The following is a 13604-nucleotide window of genomic DNA, read 5'->3' as shown; positions in this document are numbered from 1 at the left end:
CAAAGGGGGGTCAGCTGAAAAAAAAAAAACACATGCACAAAAAAATCTTTCCTCAAGGAGGTAGCGGTCATAGCTTCATCTCTCACAGGCCGCTATCTTCCCTCAGGATACAGCAGCTGAGGATGAGTCATACCACAGCAGTAAATCATCTGCTGGCAAGCACCCAAAGGAGACAGTCAAATGAGTGTGTGTGTGTCCAGCCTGTCATCTCCCTGATGGGAAAGAGGTTTTGAGTGTGCATGTGAGAGGAAAATACTGCAAATATGAAATGTCAAAAGAACCCTCCAGATCATCAATATCAATTGAAACATCCATGTCGAGCGATCAGATCCCTCCCAGTCTGCAGTATCAGAGTGCAACAAAAACGCTGAGCCGACATTTGCCTTTAACATCTTTATTCGTCTTTTTTCAGAATTTTTTCTTTGTATTGAAATTCATAATTTTTGTGTCTTCTGGACCTCTTTTAAATGACCTTTGTCATCCAACTCAAACAAAATCACCAAAAATGATTTCATGTTGTACAATCCACCTGGCGGACATTCCTATTGGCTTAACCAGGGTGCCATTCAACAGCTGTGGTCCAAGCGCCCTATCTCCCCCCATATCTTGTGAGGAAGTTCACTCTTAACCAACAAGAATACGGAATAATTCTTCACAGTCTCTTCAACACTGATTTCCACCTTATTACTTTTAACATTACGAGGCAAAAATGTCATTAACGGACATACGCTTTTACCCGTCTGATACTTAAATCCGACTGACTACAAGCGCACAAGTGTCTATGCTTAAAGGTATGATGCACAAGACGATATCACTGTCAGAGCCACACATCAACAGTGGCATATTTTGCCCCGTGGGATGAGGGTTAATGGTCCTATGTCAACTCCAATCCTTGCCTGTGACAACATACTGATGCCAAGACAGTGGAGGACGGGAGGAAAAACTGCCTATTTTGCAAAGTTTGTATCGTTAGTACATGATTACTGTGGTGAGGACTGGGACGTTCCCAAACAGCATCTTTGCACCACCGCCAAACAGACATGATACTTGGAATAGAGATGCTTAAGGGAAAGCTGGTCCACAACGGAGATGGTTGATGGTTAATAAGAACTTCCTCAAACATTGACCTACTTCCTCCAACAAGGTAAGGAAGAACGGCGAGGAGGTGATACTGTCAGCCGCACATGGGCTAAACAACATCATCTCCTCCTTTTCCCCCTCCAACCAACAGGACTGAATGGACACCACAGGCTACGGCAACCCAGTAGAGACACAAAACGCCTCCTCCTCAAAAACATGAAAAAAAGAGAACAAAAGAAAACACAAAGAAAAAGGAGGAGAGGCTATTTGAGAACCTGATTTGGATATGGTCACTTGATCTGATGCTGGACAAACCAAGCTGTTCCCGCAGAAAGAGAAGGTGGGCGTGCTCCAAACTGAATACTCCCCCCAACATGCTTGTTCACTTGGCCCATCGCCGCAAATGGAACAGGGAAATTAAGCTGGTAACATCATCGGCTCTACAGCCGCAGGTTTATAGATATTTTTCAAAGTTTCCTTCCAAAACCAGTGAATGTAGCTCTGGAATTAAGTTTTCCAAGATTTCTTTTAAGTCATTTAACTAGGTTTATGTATGACTGGGAAGCTAACCTGAAATATCACACCTGAACAACAGATAGACATGGGTTTCCACATGAAATGGGAAAATAATCATTTTTCTTCCATGTTTATGTGAGTCCAGGTATGTTCAGGTCCAGGTACTTGAGAACTTGGGTGTATGGAGGGTGGGATTGTATTTAGTTTGCAACATAGCCGCACCAGATACAAATACAAATCTGCATCTCTAGATGCACAAGAGCTGTGATGCCACAGAGAGGTTAATTATGACATTATCGGAGGAATGCTAACGGGTCTGACTGAACAGGACGATGATTCTACAGAGTAGCAACAGAAACCCATTTGGTCCCCTGAAATATTAGTCACCGTCTAATCTCACTACATTGGAAACCCTTAGAGAATTCCACAATGCACTTGGCATAGAAATTGAATTTTTTTGTTATTTGATAGCACTTCAACAAAAGTGCGATGCACATTAATGCTTGAAGTCAGTTTTTGTTGAAACTGATTTGACGTCAAGTCCTGGCATCTTTCCTTGGTAGCTGCCTTATTTCCAAGGGGTTGCTGATGCGATCTGCCGTACTCTGTATACGTCATCAATGTAATCCAAACTGCAATGCTGAGCTAGTGCCTGCAGCAGGGCACTGCTGGTATTATACCCCTCCCCACCCCATTCCCCATGTCCCTCAGTTTACAAGAAACGAACAGGAAATAAAAAGAGTAAAGAACCAAAGAGAGAAAAAAAGAAATCCCCCCACCCCCCAACTGGGCCCACCAGCACACCTTGGCTTGAAGTGTGTGTGTGTGTGTGTGTGCGCATGTGTGTGTGCATGTGTGCGGTCGAGGCCGCTAGAGTCTCTGAGAATATCTGAGGACTGGTGTGTGGCTGTGTGTCTGCGTATGTGTGTGTGCGGGTGTGGAGGCCCCATGGGGGTGAGGGGGACTCCTAGTATTTCTTCCCCGGGACAAACTCCTTCGCTTCAGGATTCAAGATGCTCTTCCTCTGGAGGGGACAGAGAGAGAGGAAAAAGAAGAATAAGAACACATTTAAAATAAAAATAAAAATAAAAAAAAGAAGAAAAAAGAAAACAGTGGTTAAAGCGCAACTGATCTTGTCATTGCCCAAATCTAATTTGGTAAGTCTAAAGAAGGAAATGTCATGATAAAAGCAAGCAAAGGTCAGAAATCAGAGTAAAACAGCATCTACGCTGGGTTGAATATTCTAAACTGCTGAGCTAAGCGTATGTCCAGCTTACCGCCACTTCCTCCAGGTTGTTGTGGTGATCGCTGACAGACAGGCCGTTGAGTTGCTGCTGCAGCTGTCCCACCCCCTGGTTGTTGAGGTCACGTGATGGAATGAACCAATCCTGGTCCTCTTCCTCCAGCATTTCCTGGAAGCAGCGCTCCAGGAACTCCTGCTCCAACAGCTCCTCCTCCACCTGGGAGACAACAAAAAAATAAACAAAAAGAGAAAGATGAGCAGATATAGAGGCATGGGAGAGGTGCACAGAGAGAAAGATGGCGAAGATTTCCAGGAAACCAACACAAAGGTCATCTCAAGAGGATGTGGCATTAAAACACGCAACTCATCAGACCAAGCAAGAGAAAAGTAGAGTGCAAGACATACATTAAAAAAAAATCCAGACAGGACACAGAGAGGACACACCCATCACACACTGGTGCATTTCAACCAGTAACATTACAGTTTCTATAACTCAACAGAACTGACTGAGATTGTGTTCAAACACTGAGGAAAAACATGGGAGTCATGGAATAAAGGAGGTGGTGAGAGGTGAAAACTAAGGTCAAAATAAAGGGCAGAGATGCTGTATGGGTGTATAGAGAGAGAGAGGGGGGAATGAAGGACAAAGGATGGCAGGAGTAAGCGAGATAAAAGGTCTGTTAAGCTGTGGATGGTTATCAGTCATCAGTTACCCTGAGAACAGGCCTGCATGACAGGAAACGAGACAGAAGATGGGGGAGAGGGTGAGAGGAGAAAGCAAGATCAATAGCGGAGTTGGATACATGAGGGATTTCAATGAGGGTAGAGAGACATGGTAATGGGACGGGAAAAAGGGAGGGGTACAATGGGAGATGGTAAGGGGGTTGGTAGGAAAAGCAAGGACAGGTGGAAAAAAGTAAGATCAACACTTATAATAGAAAGAGTGAAAGATGATGGGGGCTCAGACGATGTAGGGGCCAAGCTTTTAAGCTGCTCTCAAGGAAGGAGAGAGTTAGCCGTAATGTTGTCACAATAATCAAACTTTCAGTACAACCTGAGTGCAGTTACATAAGACAGACTCGAATATCATATTTTATTCTTCCACCGAATGTGAAATCGCACTTCAACAAGACCTCCAAAGGACATCTAAGTGTGGCCTGGAACAGTTAAGCGAACAGGGCGGATTGGAAATAAGCAGTGCTGCTATCTGGCTCTTCACTTGAATCCCAATCCACTTCAACTAGTTGACAAAACCGGTGCCAGGAGCAACATATGGTACCATTTGGCTTACATAAACAGAAAAGAGGGACACCCAACTAAGTCAGCAGTATCCCTGAGTTTTACATATTGAACTTAGTCAAGATATCAAAGTCGGAGCTCTGGTATCGTGACAAAATTAACTGATCATCAAACTCCGGCCAGATTTTCATAGCCAGAGTTGGAAGGAGTGAGCGGATGGGGGATTGAGAGATAAAGCAGCAGTGGAGAAGAGGAATATGAAAAGAGAAGACAGAGAGAAAAGATGGTGGTAGAAAGTGGATGAGGGATGAGGGCTGCTGATATATCAAGTCGTTACACCCCGCCACTGACAGGCTTCCTCTTGATAAAACTGTGTGTCTGGGCTTTATCTTGGTAATGTGGCGGGAAGGGCTAGGATCAGCTGGACTAATAAAATCCACATCAAAGCAGGAATGGCACCAAGCACAGAAGCAAAACTCTCCGTCTGCCACCTAAATGTATAATTTCAACTGTGGGCGATGGAGGCAGTTTTGTAATATCCTAAGTGCAAGATAAGAAATAGCACAACACACACCTGTCTGTTGTACTCCTCTTCATTCTCCATCCACATGTACTCGGCGAATGGGTTGGGGTCACTGCCCTCTCCTGTGTGCCCATTGGCCACCGGCTCCTTTCCTTCCTTCCCCGGAGCCCCGCCTCCCGGTGTCTTGGCCACCTCAGGACCGCTCATCTCAGCCGGCTCTGGATGAGGACGACAGTTTTGTGTTATCGGTAGAAAACTGGTCGGACCGTTAGAAAAAAAGCAGGATATACAGCATAAAGCAAAGAAACTGGAATTTGCATTAAATGTGTGTGCTGAAGCTAAAATTTAAAAGAGAGAAGGAAACGATCATTGTATTAAAGTCTACAAAAGACACACCCTGCAAGGACTGTTCAAATCAGACACAGATGGTACCAAGACAACACAGAGACACACCATGTGTACTTCCTCGTAATCTTCATCCATTTTGCACAAGTCCTCGCTTGAAGCCACAAAACTTTTGGCACATGTTCGTTTCCTATTCCCTACCCTACAGCTGGGCCCAGGATTCAAACTAAGCAAATTAGCAGTATTAGTTTTATGTCAAGACAGTAAAACAGTCTTCATCAGGCCTCACTGCTCATAAACCAGAACCCACATAACAATTGCGAATGCATTTACAACGCAGTTTTGCATATCTTAAATCTAAACACCTATTCAAATTGCTCCTGGATTGGGCCCAGGAGCGAAGGCAGGTCTCCAAAACCGAACTTAAAAATCACTCTGACCCTGCAACCATGACAATTATTTTTCTAAAGGAAACACTAAAATCAGATTCAGGTCTTAAAGCAACACAGAGGTTTAGCAACACAGCCTGTATATCTCCTTGAGCTCAATGTCAGTTTATATTCTGACACTGTATTCTAACCCTAAGCCTGAACTAATTAACTGGATGAGAAGGTGGATCCAGTTCACTAAATTTGCATTTCAGGGCTTTCCAGATCACCAGCTCAACTTTCTCAATCAGTTATATTTTGAAAATTCATCAAGTCAGCATAAAAAATATACATAACCACTGCTTCCTTACATGGATCCTCTGAGTCATGTTAGTAACTTGTTCATATTTTAGTTTCAACTATGTTTGAGAGAAATTTTGTTAATGCAGTTCACATGAATGGGGAGGCAAAAAAACAGTATCCGTGTCCTAAAGCGGAGCTCCCACCGAGTGTCAGAATATAGATTTATATTGACCTCAAGAATATATGCAAGCTAATGTGTTACTAAATTTCCCTGTTGCTTTAACCAAGTGGATGGCACTTTACGGTCAATCAGACGGGTTTATCATGCTTGTGAATGGCAGCGCTGCAGTAGAAGGCCACAGTCTGTAATTATTAACCTGGAACATACACGCTGGCCCAGATAAATGTGACACAGATAGAGTACTGTTCACAAGCCTTACCAACAACTACAGTAAAATAATTTGGCCGGGGACCATAAATCAGAAACACCGTGGGATGACACCTTCCTCATTTCCCTACCAGGGTGAGTGCAGTGGAGAATGGATAGCATACCAGAAGCAGCTGAATGCAAAAGCACCGGTGAAAAATCACAGTGGAATACAGCAGAGGGCATTAAGGTACAGCATAACACACTGAATAAAATGAAGAGCGGAGCAGATCACAACAAAGGAACAGCAAGTGCAGTTGACTTATCAGTTTGGGCTGCAAAGTTTCCTCTATTAAACTTTTAGCCAGTGAACTTGTGTTTTTTTTTTTCCTGACCGGATGAAAAAAGCAATCTCCAGTATAGACTGACAGGTGGAAAGGTGTAGGGCTGACCCCTGTTGGTTGATCAGTCAATTTGTCAGTTAGAGGTGTCGTGGACAATCAAGATTCAGGTTTGCTGATTATACAGTAGCATTGACCCTGCTGCTGGAAGCCCCTCACAGACCCCTGGGAGTCTCCAGACCCCACACTTTTTTACATTTTATTTAAAAGGTACTGTGGTTGTGTGAAGTGAGAGCTGTAAAACATTCAATTTCATTTACAAATTAACTGTGCAGTATGAGATTTGGTCACTGAAAGAAATCCTCGAGGACAGCCCTGGAGAAGTGGGCATGTGAATCCCCCCTGCCTCCACAGTGACTATCAAAGTGCCTTCATCCAGCTGCTCAGACAGTCCGCCTACACCAGCAGGACAGTCCACTTCCATAACTGTGTTTACATTTACCATTTCCATGTGATTTTTAGGGTCTGACTTCAAATATCGGATTTTATGAGACCACACCGCTGCATATCTGCACCTGGCCTGAAAATGACTTATGCATCCCTTATGTGTGCAGAACATTTTCTTTCTCTCCATCTCCCCCTTCTCCTCTCTCTGCATTTCTTGTGTAGCTGGAATTTGACTTTGGAGGATTTCCAATCACAACACAAGCCTGATCACTCTCTATCTGCTCGTTGAGAACCAATAACAAAATATTGATTTTTCCGATTCCAGACTTGTCACTTCATACAACTGGGCCTTATCAGAGGATATAAGTTGCACTTAACTGACTAGTTTAGCTGCAGGCAGAGAAACAGTCTTTATATAGTGTATATAGTTTTATTTACATTTTTTATGTGCTAAGACAGAATGACAGTCTTCCAAAATGGAAAATGGTCCTCTTCTAGTAGACAACCCTCTTACTTAAGGCCACTCAACTATGGATGAAATGATAACTGATTGTTCTGCTAGACTTTATGATCACATTACGGTAATTAGTCTTCATGAATTGAGACAAAATTACATTACTGCACATTTCCCCCCGCACAAAAGCTTAAGCTCAGCTCAGCTGCAATTTATGTTCCAAGTGAAGTGAAATGCTTCCATATTGCAGATATGCTATGATTAATTATGGAAACTAAAAATGATTACATTAATACATGACTTGACATGATTAATTGTGCAGCCCTGCTCCTGCAGCAGAGACTTAGTGTTCCCACTGCAGTGAGACATGCATGCAACAGTGACATAATCCTCGAAGTCAGACAGCTCAAATAGACTTGCCATGACTAAACTCTGGCCTTGTGGAGGTGCAGTTTTAAAAAAAAAAATGCAAAAATATTAATGACCTCAATTTAGCCCCCCACAAACCCCGGAGGTGTGCCTGACACAGACACACGTCTGTAATGCACGCCATGTGAGGCCACAGCACTGACTTACATTCATTCCCAAGCTCCAGCTCCAGGCCACTAAATGCTTCACCCCTGCAATGACCCTGTTTCAAATTCAGAACAGGATGTTACTTTGAGAAATTTTCCTGACTTTTCTGGCCTGGTTGACAAAACAAAATCGACATATGCAAACAGAGTTTAACCGAAGGCAGACTGCTGATGGCTGCACAGAGAGACAGTATGGGCCCACTGTCTTTCAAAACAGTAAAAGTAAACATGTACAATCAAAGTAGGTTACTAGACTAAAAAGAGGTGTGTCTGCCTGGCCTTTAGATCTGTGTGTGTGTGTGTCTGTCTCTGGGCAATGACGATGTAATTGCATAGCACAGCAAGTTACACAACGTTGGGATGTTAGCCTTTAAGCCAAATAATAAGCAGGGAATGGTGAGAGAGAGTTGGAAGGTGGGGAGAAGTTTTGCAACAGAGTACTGTGAGCCAAAATTTGTTGCTATGCAGTCTTATGCCCCATCAGTAGACTGAGGCACTGAGGTGTGAGTGTGTATTTTTACTGTGGCCTATAAACTGATTACACTGCAAGTGTTGTGGAACAACACACATTTTTAACACCTAGCTCCACAGTAAACTATCACACTATCTTTGACAAATGCATAGCACTCAAATGGATCTCGTGTAAAAATCAATAAATCAGGTGCGTGGGTAGGAAAACACAAAACAAATAGCAATGAATGTTGATGAGAAATGTCCATCAGCAACATGTCATTGCATGGGAGTTATAAGTCTAAGAGAAAAACATCAAAACAAAAGGTTCAGTGTGTGAACCTTGAATCCTAACCCTAAAACATCAATTTCACAACAGTTTCAAAAGGTCGTAGAAAACACAGCCTCTCCACTGCATGAGGGTGCATGGTGGGTGAGCGCGCATAAATAAAGAGAGCAGGGACAGTGTGCACTGTACCATAATGTACTGCATGTTAGCACTTATATGTTCGTGTTGCATAACCTATGTGTTGGTCACCATGTAATATTTAGTTAGTAGAAACTAGCACAGCCCATCCTCTACGCCTGCAAGCATAGTACGGTGAAATTCAATGAGGGGAAAGGACAACGGCTCAATCATGTTCAGCACTTTGACTCCACGATCGGCATGGCACCAAAATCCTGTCAACACATACTGCTATTTAACTAATTGATAAGCTCCAACTCCACAAGATGTTTCTCACTGACACTACAACACTTGCAGACTGTGTGCACCATAAAAATTCATTTTAGAAAATCCCCATCCTTAGTGATTGTGTGATCTTGCATTCTTTCATTATGCACAGCTAAAATGAATTCTATGCATTAGCAAACTCCATTTTGCATTCACTTGCCTCTAGTGTTATCTGGGCCTTCATTACACATTTTGCAGTTTTATATGAAGATGAATTATGCACAGGAATACAATCATTCCAACACAAAACATGAAGAGGAAAAGAGCAGTTTTCATTTAGAAGTGAACAGAAGAAAGAAAAGGGAGAGAATTAAACACAATCCCCATTTTCATCCCTAAAATGAAAAGTTAACAACGGTGGTGATTTATTGCCATGTCTCCACAGCAATGACAATATTTAGGGCTACAAGGCAGACCTGAATTACAAATTTAGAATGAACCAAGAGAATAGTATAGCTTTTCATTATCATATCTCCCCCTGGACGGACTCATCCTCTTACAAACTGCCAACAGTAGTGTAACCACTGATATAACAAGGATAAAGCACACAAAATAGCTTTGGGGGTGACGGCAACACTGGAAATGTCACATAAAAGAAGTTATCTGATGATTGATGACACTGAAGAGATTAAAATATGAAATTCCATAAGTGAAAATGCCCAGTGTGTTAGGTCTTACTATATGATAAAAAGGTAAAGTTGTTAGCTGTGTTGTTTATAGTATCATCCGATACTCACAAACACTTCAAGAAATATATTCAGCAACGAATCTGACAAGTGAAGACTCTAATTCAATCTCAAACGCAAAGGAGGTCGCGTCTACCGATCGCTAAATGCTGAAGGCCGTGTGAACACGAACGGGCGGACGTGTTGGCCCTTGGTTAACGACATTAATTCGTGCGTACGTACTTTGAAATGCTCAGATTAAACTGATTCATAACGGATTATGTAATGTGCAGCGAATAGGAGCTGCGTCGTCGTGGCTTATAGCCTGCTAACATTTTTCAGGAGGCTAACAGGCACGGCCAGGTAGCAGGCCCACCTGAAAAGTTGGTAAATGGGATTGGACGGGCTTAGAGGAGGTCATGCTAAGTGGCTAGTTGGCTCTCTGCGGTGCTGCAAATAGCCACAGATAGGTAGCTTTCCGATCAATGGAGGGCCCGGGGAGAAAACTATCCAAGCAACAAAGGACTGGTGGCTGGTTAGCTTAAAACAAGTATTTTCACCAAAGCCGCGAAGTGTATATGCGTAAGAGCGGATAAAATGCGATAATCTAAGAAGTGCTAGGATCTCTAACGTGAAGCTGTGCGGTGAGGTCAAACTCCATTCTCTTTCAGCGCTGATGCGTCAGGCCAAACAAAGTAGTCTGTTTAGCCACGGCTAGCACGCTGCTACAGCATGGCAGGTCTCAGTGAATATGCACGGAACCAGGTCAACAAAACAATCCTGCGGTCGATGGACCACGGCAACTTCTCGGCCAAGAAAGCGCACGGAAAAGACGAACGGACGTAGCTCGTATATGTTTAGATAAAAAATTACCTGGCATTGTCGGTGTCTCTTCAAAGTACGACGTAGCACAAACTTATTTCGACAGCACAGCGACGAGTGCGTGTTCGTGGTTTTGCAATGGGGATCTCTCTCTCCCTCCCTCTCTCTCTCTCTCTGCGATGGTACGTAGCTCACATTAGCTAAATCCCGTTAGCCACCTTGTTAACGTTAGAGAGCTGGGTCGGTCACGTGGCCTACTGGTGCCTTTAAGTGCGCAACAAATATCGGAATTATTAGTACAAATGCAAAACACCGACATAACACAGTCCTGCAACAAAAGTAGCACATAATGACAAACTCGCTTGGCAAAATGAAGGGAAAATGAAGACCTGTCAGTTTAATCTGGCTTTCATTTTGGAGTAATGTTACAGCCTCAGTTTAATCACTGGTTTTCATGTTTATGTTCATACTTTAGTTTATTTATTTTATTGACTTTTTATGTGTTTTTACATTTTATTTTGTAATTTCTCGTCGAGCATATTGTATTGTCATTTTGTAATTTTATCATCGTTTTTATTTTTTGCCTGTGTTTGTTAATCTTCCAATGTGAAGCAATGTGGGCTGCATGAAAAGTGCTATATAAATAAAGCTGTAGTAAAATAACAAAGTCGTGCAAAATTATAACTGGGAAAATAGGAACTTCCAATAATACCTGAGTTAACAGGTGAGCTGATATTTGAGAGTGTTAAGCACGGACATTCCTCTAATAGTTAATGGTAAATAATATGTCTTTACTTATTATGTGGCAATATGTGCGGTATTTTGTCACACATTGTTATGCATACTTAAAAGCCGTAGCTCTGATGTTGAAGAGACAATGGGTTTTATCTTCCTGCTTTATATGCAATAGGTGCCACAAGCCGATAAAAACTTCAAACACATCACTGACTCGCATTAGTTTGTCTTTCACTCTGCCACCGCAGCAAAACCTAGCTCTGTGCTGATTGATTTTCTAAACGAAATAGCAAAATATGACATATTACAGGGGCCGCTCTACCACTACTTGTGACCTTACCGAAACGCAAACTGGGATTGGAAAACGAGTTTTACGAAGTGTACTCGAAGGCACCATGTGAACAAACATCCTACCAGCCCCACCACCACCACTACTATCTCTGGTCTCTTCCAAAACACAAATGCCTGCGTGGCTTTGGGGATCAAACTAATGTGTTGATGAACCACAAATGATCCGGCAGGTCAGATCCAATGATAGGCATGTTTTGGGACGCGGAATATGTGAGAACAATCCATCATAAAGATGATTAGGTTTGTTGTTCAAACAAGTGTGCATAGCCTTCCCTTACATGGGCCTAGTCTGAACTAAATGATATTCTCAGCCACAATATGTGAATTATACCCCAAGACTACATACTTTGGTTAACTTGACGGTGTTATCCCATAACAACGTAACTAACGCTGTATGTAAAGATAGAGTCGACATGAAATGGGGGGTGCACATATCTCAACTCAGTTTGCCCACCATTTTTATTTGCAGGGGAGAGTTTACACACCTTTCACCTTAACATATGTTGATGAGGTAAATCCACAGGATGCATCATGGTAGGTGATAGCAAACTGATATAAGTTATAAGGAGACAGGTTCTTATGAAGACCACAGCATAAATTCACTGCTTTTTGTTTATATTGGTGGCTGTTGGGCTTCTAGTGAGCACACACTGGAGGTCATAGTTTACCCGCCTTTTAATTATTCAGCTCAACATAACTCAGAGAGAACCGACCAAATTAAAGTCCCTCGCTTGCTGCTGAGAGCGACGTGAGTGTTTTTGTTAGCTAACCAGCTAGCTACCCCCATTACTCACCAATAACAACAGACTGACCAGACAAGTTCAAGTGCGAAAAGGGGCGAATCCGTCGCAAATATGCAAGCCAGCTGTTGAGGAAACGGCTCCTTTTCCGCCCCGGACGCCACCAGAAACCTTGCGCTGAGGAAATACTTTGAATAACCTCCGTTACACTAAGAAAACATATGTCTCCTTTGTGCCTTTCCTGTCCTTAGTGACCACAGAACGGAGAAATTCACGGTTTCACTGCCTAACGGTGAAGAAAAAAAAAAACGTTGTTACGTGTCCCGTTTGTCCAGCTGTACAGCTTCGTCATTGGTGGGCGTCTACGTCAGTTAGAGATTACCACCGACGCCATTGGCGGAGCCTTGGAACACGCCCCGCCCCTCCTCCCCATTCATGCAAGTAAACAAAAATATAACCCATTTTCTACCTGCCGCTTTTGTACAGTCCATATGCCACGTTAATATTTGACAGTCAGTTTGTCGGCTGGGTCCGGAAGCAGATGAAGACTCACCTTCATGTCGTGAAGCTGAAGGGCGAGGAAAAAGCAACAGGAGGAGATGAGAAGCAAAGAGGATGCATGAATTTATGAGTGAGAGGAGCCGCGGACACACGCTTCTTCAGAGGCGAGGGTGGAAAAGTGACACTATTCCTGCCATGTGAGCAGGACCATCAGGCAGACTGGAGGAGATTTTTCTTAACAAATTCTTGTTGCTTTCGAGGGAATAATCATTATTTCAATTCACTACACACATCTACAGTTAAAGCCACAGTAAAAGCTGTATGGATGGCCATTATTTAGGAAACTAAACTATGATATTTGAGACATCTCTGTCAAATTTATTTGCAATGTTACTGATTCAAGTACAGACAGTAGGAAATTGAAAGGGCACTATGTACCACCATCTAACACAAAGCGTGCATCTCATCCAATCAGATCAGTCAGAGCAGCTGCCTCATTTGCATCAGAGCCTGTCAGCTGGTCAGTGTGTTGTGTTATTGGTCAATCCAAAAGTCAGCTCCACCACATTCCTTTTAACACTCAGGTTTGGCGTAGCTGTTGTGTATGAATGATGTGTGTGTGCTGACAGCTGACATACAGTGCAACCTGAAACTCTGCCATGGGGTCTACGGAAATTGATCTCTTTGACATGTGTGTGAACGAATTGGCCCAAATGTCTGACATCTTCTAATTCTAAATATAATAAAGATACTGACATACTATAAACAATAAAACATCTTTCAACATGTCCTTTGGCCAGTTCCAC

At 42.8% G+C, this 13604-nt stretch overlaps 1 protein-coding gene across 2 annotated transcripts; it reads right to left on the bottom strand.

The window, feature by feature from the left end:
- Positions 1-378: 378 nt before the first annotated feature.
- Positions 379-12580, bottom strand: paip2b (poly(A) binding protein interacting protein 2B). Of its 2 annotated transcripts, none has more exons than XM_030075839.1 (4): positions 12352-12580; positions 4653-4819; positions 2874-3056; positions 379-2620 (listed from the first exon to the last, which is right to left on the bottom strand). In XM_030075839.1, the coding sequence occupies exons 2-4, from the start codon at positions 4806-4808 to the stop codon at positions 2564-2566; spliced, it is 396 nt and encodes a 131-aa protein (XP_029931699.1). In that variant the 5' UTR covers positions 4809-4819; positions 12352-12580; the 3' UTR covers positions 379-2563. The 2 variants fall into 2 exon arrangements, with proteins under 2 accessions (XP_029931699.1, XP_029931698.1); XM_030075838.1 differs by lacking the exon at positions 12352-12580 and adding an exon at positions 10523-10683.
- Positions 12581-13604: the final 1024 nt, after the last annotated feature.

This window comes from Myripristis murdjan, chromosome 18 (genome assembly GCF_902150065.1).
Source record: "Myripristis murdjan chromosome 18, fMyrMur1.1, whole genome shotgun sequence".
Taxonomy (NCBI): Eukaryota; Metazoa; Chordata; class Actinopteri; order Holocentriformes; family Holocentridae; genus Myripristis; species Myripristis murdjan.
Note: the sequence above shows the minus strand (reverse complement) of the source record. Positions and strands in the feature narration are given on the sequence as shown.

What these genes read in the sequence shown, in the direction of transcription:
- paip2b (XM_030075838.1), bottom strand. An exon ending in AAGAGGAGTACAACAGACAG is followed by an intron (nt 3,057 to 4,652) that starts GTGTGTGTTGTG and finishes GTTGTCTCCCAG; the next exon opens with GTGGAGGAGGAGCTGTTGGA. An exon ending in ACAACCTGGAGGAAGTGGCG is followed by an intron (nt 2,621 to 2,873) that starts GTAAGCTGGACA and finishes TGTCCCCTCCAG; the next exon opens with AGGAAGAGCATCTTGAATCC.